Source organism: Chiloscyllium plagiosum, chromosome 3 (genome assembly GCF_004010195.1).
Source record: "Chiloscyllium plagiosum isolate BGI_BamShark_2017 chromosome 3, ASM401019v2, whole genome shotgun sequence".
In the NCBI taxonomy this organism is placed as follows: domain Eukaryota; kingdom Metazoa; phylum Chordata; class Chondrichthyes; order Orectolobiformes; family Hemiscylliidae; genus Chiloscyllium; species Chiloscyllium plagiosum.
Genome location: NC_057712.1, coordinates 94,549,811 through 94,562,910, shown reverse-complemented (window position 1 = coordinate 94,562,910; position 13,100 = coordinate 94,549,811). Strand labels below are relative to the sequence as shown.

General features: G+C 38.7%; 1 protein-coding gene across 8 annotated transcripts in view; it reads left to right on the top strand.

The window, feature by feature from the left end:
• Nucleotides 1-13,100, top strand: part of tbpl1 (TBP-like 1) — a 49,537-nt gene that overhangs the window by 26,941 nt on the left and 9,496 nt on the right. For 7 of the 8 annotated variants that reach the window (XM_043686413.1, XM_043686394.1, XM_043686383.1 and 4 more), the window contains 2 exons: nucleotides 6,102-6,184; nucleotides 8,857-8,920. In XM_043686413.1, the coding sequence (XP_043542348.1) occupies nucleotides 6,102-6,184; nucleotides 8,857-8,920 (147 nt within the window). Of the gene's footprint in view, nucleotides 1-1,649; nucleotides 2,333-6,101; nucleotides 6,185-8,856; nucleotides 8,921-13,100 lie in introns of those variants that run through there. The other variant, XM_043686416.1, reaches the window with a different exon arrangement.

Sequence of the window (13,100 nt, the reverse complement as noted above, 5' to 3'; positions counted from 1 at the left end):
TCACCCTAAACCTATTCCCTCTAGTTTTGGACTCCCTCACCCCAGGGAAAAGACTTTTGTCTATTTATCCTATCCATGCCCATCCTGATTTTTTTAAACCTCTAAAAGGTCACCACTCAGCCTCTGACTCTCCAGGGAAAACAGCCCCAGCCTGTTCAGCCTCTCCCCATAGCTCAAATCCTCCAACCCTGGTAACATCCTTGTAAATCTTTTCTGAACCCTTTCAAATTTCACAACATCTTTCCGATAGGAAGGAGACCAGAATTGCACGCAATATTCCAACAGTGGCCTAACCAATGCCCTGTACAGCCGCAACATGACCTCCCAACTCCTGTACTCAATACTCTGACCAATAAAGGAAAGCATACCAAACACTGCCTTCACTTCCCTATCTTCCTGCGACTCCACTTTCAAGGAGCTATGAACCTGCACTCCAAGGTCTCTTTGTTCAGCAACACTCCCTAGGACCTTACCATGAAGTGTATAAGTCCTGCTGAGATTTGCTTTCCCAAAATGCAGCACCTCGCAACTTGATGTGAAAGGATTCAGTAGGTGCAATTCACATAGGTGTCAACTAGGAATACAATTCTGTCTTGAGCAGTTGAAGATGTAGGGCCCAAGTGAAAATGTAGAACTTCACAGATGATGATCTCTTCCACTCACAAATTGCAATTGGGATAAACAGGTCAGAAGATAAAATATGTAGTAGTAAGACTGATGTGGGAGAGAGGGACTTTAATGCATGTGGCACGAGCAAACTCTCTGGGGAAAGATGTCAGGTCATCTTGGGTGGGCTTTATTTAAACAAGGTTTGGAACTAGTGAGCTGTTAACCCTAATATCGGGTGATAAATGGGATTCATCATGAATGGGGTTGGAAAGATTAGTTCAAAAAAAGTAACAAGTCAGGGCTTTCGGGCAGAACAAGCAATTGGGTAAAATAATCAGGCATCATGAAAGGGTTGCTGAACAAAGAGACCTTGGAGTGGCAGGTTTGTAGATCCTTGAAAGTGGAGTCGCAGGTAGATAGGATAGTGAAGAAGGCATTTGATATGTTTGTCTTTCATTGGTCAGTGCATTAAGTATAGGAGTTGGGAGGTCATGTTGCGGCTGTACAGGACATTGGTTAGGCCCCTTTTGGAATACTGTGTGCAATTCTGGTCTCCCTCCTATTGTGAAATTTGAAAGGGTTCAGAAAAGATTTGCAAGGATGTTGCCAAGGTAGGAGGGTTTGAGCTATAGGGAGAGGCTGAATAGGCTGGGGATATTTTCCTGGAGTGTCAGAGGCTGAGAGGTGACCTTATGAAGGTTTATAAAATCATGAGGGGGATGGATAGGGTAAATAGCCAAGGTCTTTTCTCTGGGATGGGTGAAGTCCAAAACTAGAGGATGTAGGTTTCAGGTGAGAGAGTAAAGATATAAAAGGAACCTAATGGGCAACGTTTTCACGCAGAGGGTGGTGTGTCTAAGGAATGAGCTGCCAGAAGAAGTGGTGGAGGCTGGTACAATTACAACATTTTATAAGGCACCTGGATAGGTACTTGAATAGGAAGAGTTTAGAGGGATATGAGCCAAATACTGGCGGATGGGATTGGATGAATTTAGGATAGCTGGTCAATATGGACAAGTTGGACCGAAGTGTCTGTTTCTGTGCTGTACATCTCTATGTCAGAGACTCTGTAAAGATTGTAAGACATTGGTAACTAATGGATAATGAATAATGAAATTGAAATGTATGAAGCTTTTGTAATAAACTTTATGAATTAATAATGTAGGGGAACTAATTTTGACCTAATTGCTATTATAAACATATGGGCTGGATTCTACAGTTCACTGCCTTGGAAGGTGCATTTTTGGCAGGGACGAGTGGGGCACACAATTATGTCAAATAGCCAGGATATCCTCGACTTGTTTCTCATAATATGGGGGTTGTCCATTAGCCCAGCCACCATTGGTCTATCAAGGTCCTTAAATGGTAATTTATTGCCCAATTGAGGCCTTCACTCTGCCATAAAATTGTAGGCTGAATAGGCTGATGTTTTTGCAAATTTTGTTCAAATGGTATGAAGGAAGATGGGTGCATACTTCAGAGCGAATGCCCTATGAGCGTCGGGGGCATTCACCACCCCCAGCATGCTACTCCCTTTTCCCCTGTCTTGCCTCCAAATTGTCCCCGCAGATCCACCACACCAACTTCCTTTATCACTACTCCTCCCAAGAGCTGTTGGCTATACACAGGTTGAAAGCTTTCCAGGATGGGACACCCTTCCATCAAGGGTCAGGAGACCAAAATTTACCTTGTGAATGCGGCCCAGAGCATGTTACTGCTGCTGGTGAGTGAATGTTATTCTTTCTCACTACCCCTGTTTAAAATCCAGCCTGTGGTAGCAGAATGACAAAAGTTTGGATCCAAATAGTCCCAGCTACTGTGACTTTTTTTGGAAGAAATAGACTTCATAAAAAGAACATGGTTATACAGAGCAAGGGTGGCAGAAGGATACGATTCTTTTCCTAACAAAGAAGATAGTCTGAAGACAATAGGAAAAGAGGATGTTAGCTACAAGAGTCAAGTTATTGAGTCAGAATTTTCCGCTGGTTAAACGGTTGTTAATGCCAGCATAGATGGGACTTATGACATCTCAATAGCACACTCCAGAATTGGCCAGGAAATTGAATTTTTCTCTGGACAATTCCTCTAATCTTGGTACCTTCTGAAAGTCTCCAGATCAACCATATAATGAAATTAATTTAACTTTTAACAGCATTATATTGTCTCATTTCTAAATTTTCTAGCTGTAAACAGTTTCATAAAATTTGCATTGAGAGAGCAATTGAAGTGAGGTAATTATGGAGAGTGGTTGAAACTCCATTTTTCTTTTCCCTGTAACCAGGCTTAGCTACCTCTTTTGTTTCAAAAGTATGACTGAGCACAGTGATGCCAGTTTGGTGGTTAGGGGAGGAGAAGAAAATGCTCCCTTATTTGTGTTTTTTTTCTACACGCTGATTTAGTTCTGTCTCAAATATGGGAGAAGATACTGGCTTTTGTTGAGTATCTTGTCAGTGGTTATGGTCTGTTCTTGTCCTAGGGTTTAAAATAGTTTAGATCTCTGTGGTAAAGTTAATATATGTAAAAAGAAATGAATAAATTGAATAAAATAAAGAAAGACATTAAGGATGGCAGGAGAGTGAAAAGGGCAATGATAGAACTTGACTAAAATTCCAAATAATGGAAGGCAAACTTAGAAAGCTGAGGGATGATTTGCCAAAAGTGGACTGGATATACCTACTTAAAGGAAAATTATTGACAAATCTGAGAGCTGATTAAAAGTAGGATTTTATGAGCACAGTGAAACATGTCCTTGGAAAGGAAATGTGTAGAGCCCCCTGGTTATCCAGTAGCAAATAGTTAAAGTGGGTAGTGAATTCCAGACACACTCAACCCATAGATACTTGACTCCTTTTAATGCTTCTACCAATAACCTTTAACTTGTGCCCACAGTAATTGACCTCTCCACAAAAAGAAATGGGCCAGCCTTGTAAACTTTATCCAATTCCCTCATAATTTGGCTCAATTAAGCTCTTAAACCTATTGTCTTGAGCCTTCTCTGTTCTAATGAAAAGAACCCAAGTCTATTAAATCTTTCCTAAGAGCTATGATTTTAAAGTTCTGGCAACATTCTTATAAATCTCCTCTGTACTGTCTAATGCAATTATGTCTTTCCTGTAACATACGTAACCAGAACTATACAAACATCTCCAGCAGTCATCTATCCAATATCTTATCAAGTCCCAGCATTGTACTCCTGATTTGTATTCAACATCTCTCCCATGAAGGAAAGTATCCCATATGCCTTCTGTGCCATCTCTATCCACCTATCTATCTATCTATCATGCCAACTTAAGGGATCTGTCAAGGGACGTATTATTGAATTTTACAGTCCATTTGTGGAAGGGAGCAATGGGCTCAAGACTGATATTTTAAACTAAAGGCCAGTTATGAGTGTGGGAGAACATAGCTAGCTAAAGTGAAATGGCATATTAGATTAAGAGAGGCAAATAGCAATGTGTAGAGGACTAAATGCATCAAATGAATACATTGCAGTGAGAATACATTGCCCTTTTCCATCCCTCCTGCAATATTTAATGTCTTAATTTATCTTATGAATTATTCATTCCCTCTTTCACGTATGAACTTTACAACTGAGACCTAAACTATTTTAAACCCTAATAATAGAATAGACTGTAATTACTGACAAGATAATCACCAAAAAGCTAGCTTCATCTCCAATATTCCAAGGAGTGGACCCACAGTAAGAATTTAATTGTGCAAAGATGTATCATAGTTTGAAATTTGCACATTATGCAAAAAAAGCTAAAATATTAATAAGAATCAAAGGGAAAGCTAGCTAAAAATATACTAATAGATGGTAAAATTTTCTATAGATATTTAAAACGGACTAGAGTTAACAAAATGAACATCAGACCAATAGAAAGAGAGTCTGGGGAACTAATGATGAAAAATAAGGAATAAATTAAACAGGCGATTGCACTGGTTTTCCCTACAGAGAATACAAGTAACATCTGAAAGATAGCTGTAGACCAAGAAATTAAAATGGAAAGAAAAGAGGAACGAAAGAAAATTATCATCATCGGGAGTAGTACTGAACAAGTTGTTGGCACGACATACTATCAAGCCTCCAGGTCCTGATGGGCTTTACATAAAAGAAATCTGCAGAGGTCTTGTTTACCTTTAAAGTAGGAAGAGTTTTAGAAAAGTAATAAAGAATAAAAAAATTACATTTGACATCTGTATTAGACTAACATCTTAGAGTCCTGTATGTGAAATTGGAATTACAACAAGACCATGTGAAAGAGTAAATTTAGTAAAGAGTATATTTAGAAAGTTATGGAGTGTATGTTTACAGTTCTTGATTATGTGCCCCTAACTGGCTACAAAATGGTTGCACATCTTGGAAATTGACCCTTATATTTCATAGCGTATTTTTAAACTAATAATTTACTGCATCTATGCCAACACCTGCAGAACATCATGCACTATTTCATTTCATTTTGGGCAGCATCTTGCTGGAGAAAATGATGGATCTTTGAAGGGGTGCATCATAAATTAAACAGAATAATCTTGGGCAAAAAGAGCTAGAAGAAATGGAGTATATGACTTATATTCTGTTGAGTTTTAAGTGATCTAATTGAGTTGTTTTGCAATAAAAGGGTTTAGTGCAATAAATAAGGAAAATCTTTTTTGTTTGTCTGTTGAGAATTTGTAGGCCTCCCAAAGGTTCTGATTGGGTGAAATGAAATTTTCAACACTGGAAAACCTTTTTTTTGAAAAGGTACCAAGGAGTATGAATTAAAAATGGGCAGTGAAAGTTTTGGGTACAGATTAGCTGTGATTTAAGTGAATTGAATTGCCAATAAGCTTGAGGGGATGAATAGTCTAGTTCTGTTCCTGTGTTCCTATTGAATGTTTGAATGACTTTCGACTGTCCAGCTGTTCACACGGAAATGTTATTTTATTTTACAGGAACAGAGATCTTAAATGCTTTTTAAAAATTTATATACACTTTTCACTGTTATAGTAAGTGTCTTGTATATAATAATTTGATTTTTATGTGTGAAGTATTGATAAATTAACAATCATACTTTGATTATAGTAGCCTAAAAAAATCAATAAATTAGTAAGTCTAGATGCAACATATCCTTGATCAATATTAGGTTAGACTTGCATCCAGGGAAAAATACATAGAAAGCATGTCTGTAAAATTCTAATCCTGTCATGAATAAGGCAAAGTGAAGTATTGAAAATGATCACTAGCATCTGAAAAACTACTTGCCATAATGATGCAATATAAAATGACAGCCTTTATTTTTGTAAGTAATTCATATGCAATATATAATTCTACATTCACAAACACATCTAACTTCAGGTGCATGTTATATGCAAGTATTTTTACCTAAGCAACTCTTCTGAATCATGTTATATGTAAATTATGAATTTATTTAAAGTATAGGTGTTACATTCTCAGTGAATGTAACAGGAATTCTGTGACTGAGAGTGCAATATTTTCTTATGTATGTTTGCAGAAAGTGTTAATGAAACTGAGGAAACCCAGGATAACAGCCACGATCTGGTCTTCAGGGAAAATTATATGCACTGGAGCCACGAGGTAAGAACTTCATTTTATAGTCATAGAGATGTACAGCATGGAAATAGACCCTTCGGTTCAACTCGTCCAAGCCGACCAGATATCCCAAAACTTATTTTCTACTATTAACGTAAATTGTTGATATGTTTCATCTTATGAACCTCACTTTTGAGGATTTTGATTTTTTTTTCAAATAAGTACAACGAAATTCTATCCATGTTTAAAAGGATGGAGGTGGTGTATATAATCCTGAACAAATTAATGTTTTATTTTGCTTGAAAGGATGAATACTAATGTAATGGGGAAAAAACGCTTTGGTGTTCAAGGGCTCAAAAGGAATTGCAAAAGAAATTACAGTCTAACCATTGAATTTGAGTTCTGAGCTGAAGCTCTGCATGTGTGCATTCAAAATTCCGGAGTTTTAATCACATTTCAGTGCTCAATATGTCGATGGCCTTACACAGGGAATACACTATTTTTGATAGGGTTTGGGTTGGGGAAAAATGTAGGAAATTGTATATTGGCTGACTTTTATGCATCATGCATCATTGAATCAATGGAAAGGAATATATGATCAAGGTATATATTGGGATACTTGCCTGCAAGCATCTGATTTTCACCCCAGTAAAGTCAAAGTTCACTCATACATTTGTCCTCTAAAGATGTGCTGGTTTGGTGGCTTGGTCATGCTAAATTACTTAGTGTCCAGGCATGTGCAGGCTAGGCGCATTAGCCGTGAGGAATGCAGAATTAACAGGATGGAGTTGGAGGGGGGAGGTCTCTGAGGGATGTACTTCAGAGGGGCAGTGTGGACTCAATAGGCTGAATGGCCAGTTTCATCACTAGGAGTCTATGATTCTCTATTTTATTCAGTTGTGCTAATCGTAAATGCAAAGTAGACTTGGTACAGTGTCAGTTACCTATTATATATTTCTTATTTTATTATGAACATTCCCTGCCCAAAGATAAAATTTAAGTTGAGACTTCTGTAGGGGTGATCATTTTCTGGAGTTAAAATTCACACATCAGGTTATAATGCAATAGGTTTATTTGAAAGTACTAGCTTTCAGAGCGCTGCTTCTAATGAAGGAACAACGCTCTGAAAGCTAATACTTCAAAAAGTCTGTTGGAATATAACCTGGTGTTGTGTGATTTCTAACTTTGTCCACCCCAGTCCAACACCAGCATCTCCACATCATTTTTTAGAGTGACTGACTCCCCACCCCACCATTAAGAGAGCTCACCAGATAAAGATACAGTCACTTAAGATCTGATGTTTGGGCTTCTCACAAATCATGAGCCATGATAGTGAAGTCCTGCCCCTGCCAGAAGTTGTCAACTAACCGGAGGCTGTCTGCTTCTTGGTCTCAGATATTGTAAATGGAGGGTAGACTTCAGTGTTTCCAATGGTAGGAAGGCATGTTGTTTTCTTTCAGAAAGCGAGGGTCAAAAGCAAGGTTGAGGGTGGATCTTTAGCAGCCATCCCTTGTTCACTTGTTCCCATACGATTGGGACAATAGAGATCTTCCAAACCAAACTCTGTTGGCAAGTTCTTCTTATCATCTATTGGAAAGTCAGTTAATCAGGCTGATAGTGAGTTGAGAAGCTTGGGTAGCAATGATTTGAGCTGTTAAAAGGATTTTAATTGATGGCGAGTTGAATTGGTCCCCAATGGAACTTCTTGTCCAGCACTTAATTGTTGAGGTGGCGAGAAGGGGCTGAGCTTCTGACAGACCAACTCACCCAGTTATTTGGCTTTTGCAGCTCATTCCTCATCACTTTTAGGAAGGGGATAATCACATCTGTAATGTAGAGTCATAGAGGTATACAGCGTGGAAACAGACCCTTCGGTCCAACCCGTCCATGCCGACAAGATATCTAGTTCCACCTGCCAGCACCCGGCCCATATCCCTCCAAACCCTTCCTATTCACATACCCATCTAAATGCCTCTTAAATGTTACAATTGTACCAGCCTCCACCACTTCCTCTGGCAGCTTATTCCATACATGTGCCACCTCTGTGTGGAAAAGTAGCCCTTTAGGTCTCTTTTATATCTTTCCCCTCACACCCTAAACCTATGCCCTCTAGTTCTGGGCTCCTCCACCTCAGAGAAAAGACTTTGTCCATTTATCCTATCCATGCCCCTCATGATTTTATAAACCTCTATAAGGTCACCCCTCAACCTCCGATGTTCCAGGGAAAACAGCCCCAGCCTGTTCAGCCTGTCCCTATAGCTCAAATCCTCCAACCCTGGCAACATCCTTGTAAATCCCATCTGAACCCTTTCAAGTTTCACAACATCTTTCCGATAGGAGGAAGACCAAAATTGCATGCAATATTCCAACAGTGGCCTAACTAATGTCCTGTAGAGCCGCAACATGACCTCCCAACTCCTGTACTCAGTACTCTGGCCAATAAAAGAAAGCATACCAAACGCCGCCTTCACTATCCTATCTACCTGTGACTCCACTTTCAAGGAGCTATGAACCTGCACTCCAAGGTCTCTTTGTTCAGCAACACTCCCTAGGACCTTACCATTAAATGTATAAGTCCTGCTAAGATTTACTTTCCCAAAATGCAGCACCACACAAGTTTAAAATCTATGCAATAGTTTTTATTATATTACAAATGAAGTAATGTATGTGTCATAACATCTTTGTACAAAATTGAGTATATTTTCAACGCCATTTAGTGAAGAAGATGCAAAAACCGGTGCTCGAAGATTAGCCCGCCTTCTGCAGAAACTGGGTTTTCAGGTATTTCCTTTGTACGTTATATTTGTATAGAAATCTAAATATTGAGCTGTTGAAATCACTTAGATCACAAAAGTTTAAGCTAATGATTTAGAATCTTAGTGTATAGTTTTAACATAACTTGTTCTTTTCTTTAAGTTTTGCACTCAATTGCCATTATTCTCTGCTAAAGTTTAAATTTTAATTTCTGATAAGAGTTAGAGTTGATAACATTTGCATGTCTTTCTTTTGTTTAAATTCAACCCGTACTCATTAAGTTCACTCTTCCTTAAAATACAAACCTGTGATGTTGAATTGAGCTGGCCAAATATGCTAATGCTTTATTATTCCATTCCTTAGCATCACTGCTCTGTCATACTTAAAAGCCTAGGAAGGGTTAGGTAAGGACTTTCTTAAAGGGGACATGAATGTGAAATATTCCTTTGATATTTAATAGACGTTTTGTATCATCAAGGATCCTCGGAGTATCAGGTAAGTCTTTGTAAAAAGCAAGATGGTGATTGATGAGGGAAGGGGGCATTGCCACCTTCAAGGGAACCTACATTAGCCACACAACCTGGTAAATGCTGCAGGAGAAGGATGAAAGCCTCACTTGGTCACTTAGGTGGCACAATCACTCTGAACAGCAAGGACATTACCCACCTTCCCTGCTACTGGCAAACTACTATGGTGAGAGGAAAATGATGGACACTACAGCCCTGGTACAATCTGCTTGATTGTTTTGCTCCTCACACTTCCTATCCCACAAAATGGAGCCCAGTGATGTTACAATTGTCACCTCTGCAGTCTAGCTTGGAAATACTCTGTTGGAGTATTTCCATTCCAGCAAAAAAAAATTTCTGATGTGACACTAAAGAGACTTTCTTCTCTCTTCGATCTTAAGTGTATGCACAATCATACAAGGCCTACTGTTAACAGCAATTTTATTTTGTGTTGATTACCTAAAGGGAAGTGTTACAAAGCAATTTTTAAGCAATGTTGAAAGCAAATCAACAAAGACTGTAGACTTCTGAAATGAAGGAGAAAGTTTAAAGATGCAACTGCTGTTGATGAGATGAAATGAGTGTAATGGGATAAGTTTGTAAAGTGTCACATAAGTATATATAACAATATAGTACTAGGAGAATAGCACAAATAGGCAGAGCCAAAATTTTGGAGGTTTATGAAAGTCAAGATGAAGAATTCTGGAATGCAGGAAGCCATTGGATGTTTGTGTGACCAGGAATGATGTGGGTGTTGGTACACAGAACACAGTATTTCACACGTTTTATGGCTTGTGGATTTGCCAAATGTTAACAACTTAGAATTTCAGCAATAACAGTTCGGAAGTAACGCATGTGAACTACAGCAGTGTAAGAAGGCAGTTCACCACTACCTTCTCAAGGGAGAGCTAGTATATGCTGGCCCAGCCAGCAATGTCCACATTCCAGAAATAATTTATTTTAAAAAAAGATGTATTTGGAGGTAACTTTATGATGAGATTGAATATTACAGGGTAAAGTGAGGGACAAGTAGTGAGCCAGCTGTGTTTCATTCGATACGCGTAACAATGTGTAACTAATAGTGTTATGGACCAGACCAGAACCCCTCAATATTTTAAGGAGGTAGCGTTGACCCTAACATTTTCTTATTTTAAAGGTAGAAGTGTGATCGAGATGCGATATGATTGGTCAAACTACTCGACATTAAGCAAAGCACAATTTATTTAAACATTACGGTTAAAATACAAACAAAAAGAGAAAATTAGAATAACTTAATTATTGGTAAACTTAATATTGGATGCAGTACCTATTACTAAATAATTGTTCAAATATAGTAACATGCCATAGACACACCCCTTGGCAAAAACGCAAGTTCCGACACAGATTCTTACGTGAGTTCTCCAATCCTGGAGGGAAAAAAAATGTTTCAGAGAAAGCAGCCACTAGGAAGCACTCACTGAAGCTTCCAACTCTTCTGAGACCACAGACACCTTCTGATGCTACTGAAAAAACCAAAACATAGAAGTCCTGATGTGAGAGAGCTGATCGCACCCATTCAGGCTGTTTTTTTAAAACAAACTCAAGGCCTTACAAGTTGTTTACTCTAGTGGTTCTGGTAGACTGTTCGGTGCTTCTGCCTTACGACCTCTCTTCAGAAAAATCCTGAACGAAACAACCTCTTAAAGTGACAGCATCATCACAATAGAACATAGAGCATTGTGGCTCAGAAACAGGTCCTTCAGCCAACTATATTCATGTCAACTATGATGGCTATCTAAACTAATCCCAACTGCCTTCACATGGTTTCTATCGCCCTATATTCCCTGTCTGTTCATGTGTCTATCCAAATGCCTCTTAAACATTGCCAGTGTATTTGCTTCCTCAACTTCCCCTGGCAGCATATTCCAGACATCTACCACCCTCCGTGTAAAGAAAACTTGCCTTGCACATGTCCTTTTAAACTTTCACCCTCTCACCTTAAACCTATTCCCCCTAATATTTGACATTTCTACCCTGGGAAAAGCACTCTGACTATGCACCCTATCAATGCCTGTAACAATTTTATTTACGTCTTTCGGGCTACCCCTCAGCCTCTGAATCTCTAGCAAAAACCATCCAAAATTGTCAAATCTGTCCTTGTGGCTAATATGTTCCAACGTAGGCAACATCCAGGTAAACCTGTTTGCACTCTCCAAAGCCTCCACTTCTTTCCTATAATATGACAGTCAGAATCAGACACAATACTACAAATGTAGCGTAACTAAAGATTTATATAGTGCTACAATGTGACTTGCCAACTTTTATTGTCAGTGCTCTGACCAGTGAAGGCAAGTATAGCGGATGCCTTTGTACCATCTTATCAATTTGTGCTACCACTTTCAGGGAATTATGGACTGGCACCCCAAGATCCCTCTGTTTTATCAATGAAAGGGGTCCTGTCATTTACCATAAACTTTTACTTTTGCATTTGACTTCCCAAAATGTATCACTACACACTTGTCCCAATTAAATGCTGTCTGCCATTTCTCCACCAAACTTTCCATCAAGAATATCCCACTGGATCCTTTTGACAACCTTCCTCGCTGAGCACAAATCCTCCATGTTTCTGTGCCATCTGTACGCCTATTCTGCAGACCACCTACCTTTTTATCCAAGTCATTTATATATTGTTACAAACAAGGAGTCCCAGCATTAATCCTGGCAGAACACCACTTGTCACAGACCTCTAGTTAGAAAAATATCCCACCACAACTACTCTATCTTCTATGACTAAGCCAAACTTTGTATTCAACTTACCAACTCACCATGGATCCCATGTGACTTAATCTTCTGGACCAGCCTGCCAAGTGATACATTATCAAATGCTTTAGTAAAGCACATGTAGACAACATACGCTACCCTCCTCTCCAGTATTTCCTAAAAAAATCCAAATTTGTGAGACTAGAGTACCCCACACAAAGCCATGCTATCCCTAGTAGATTAATTCTTTTCCACATGCAGGTAAATCCTCTTCCTACGAATCTTCTCCAATGTTTTCCTGAATGCTGATGTAAGAGTTACTAGCCTATGATTTCCTGGATTGTCCCTGATGCCCTTCTTTAACAATGTAATGACTTTGGCTAATCTGAGTCTTCTGGGACTTCCCTCAGTATCTTGTATAGTTGTATCTTGTATAGTTTATAATTCATGCCAGTCAAAGTTTGTCTTTATACTATAGCTAACATGCAGAACAAACAGTTAGAAAATTAATTCCAACGTGGTAGTTGCTCACATAGACTTTCTAGTTCTAAATCGAGCCATTAAGAACCAGAAGGAGTTGTGTACATGTCCTCTTCCTTCAGGAATTTTTCTGTAACAGTATCTTGCTGTGAACAAGTAATTCAAATATAGTATGTGAATGGTGTAAAGTTGTAGTACTTAATACACTGGTTACCAAGTAAGCATGCCACAAGGAGTTAGAGGTTATTTATTTAATTTTTAAATTGAATATTTGATGGTGAATTGTCTTAATTACTACGAAATGAGTTTCCTGGCGTGTCTGCACACTTAAAACATGTTAAACAACTCAAGTGTGATTACAAGGTATGTGAGAAATTTAATTTGAGTATTTTCTGAACCAAATCTTGCACTGCCTCAAGTTATGTTTCATATATTGTCAAATGCAGCAGTGTGAGAGCTTTTCTGAAACTGCTTTGCAAAAT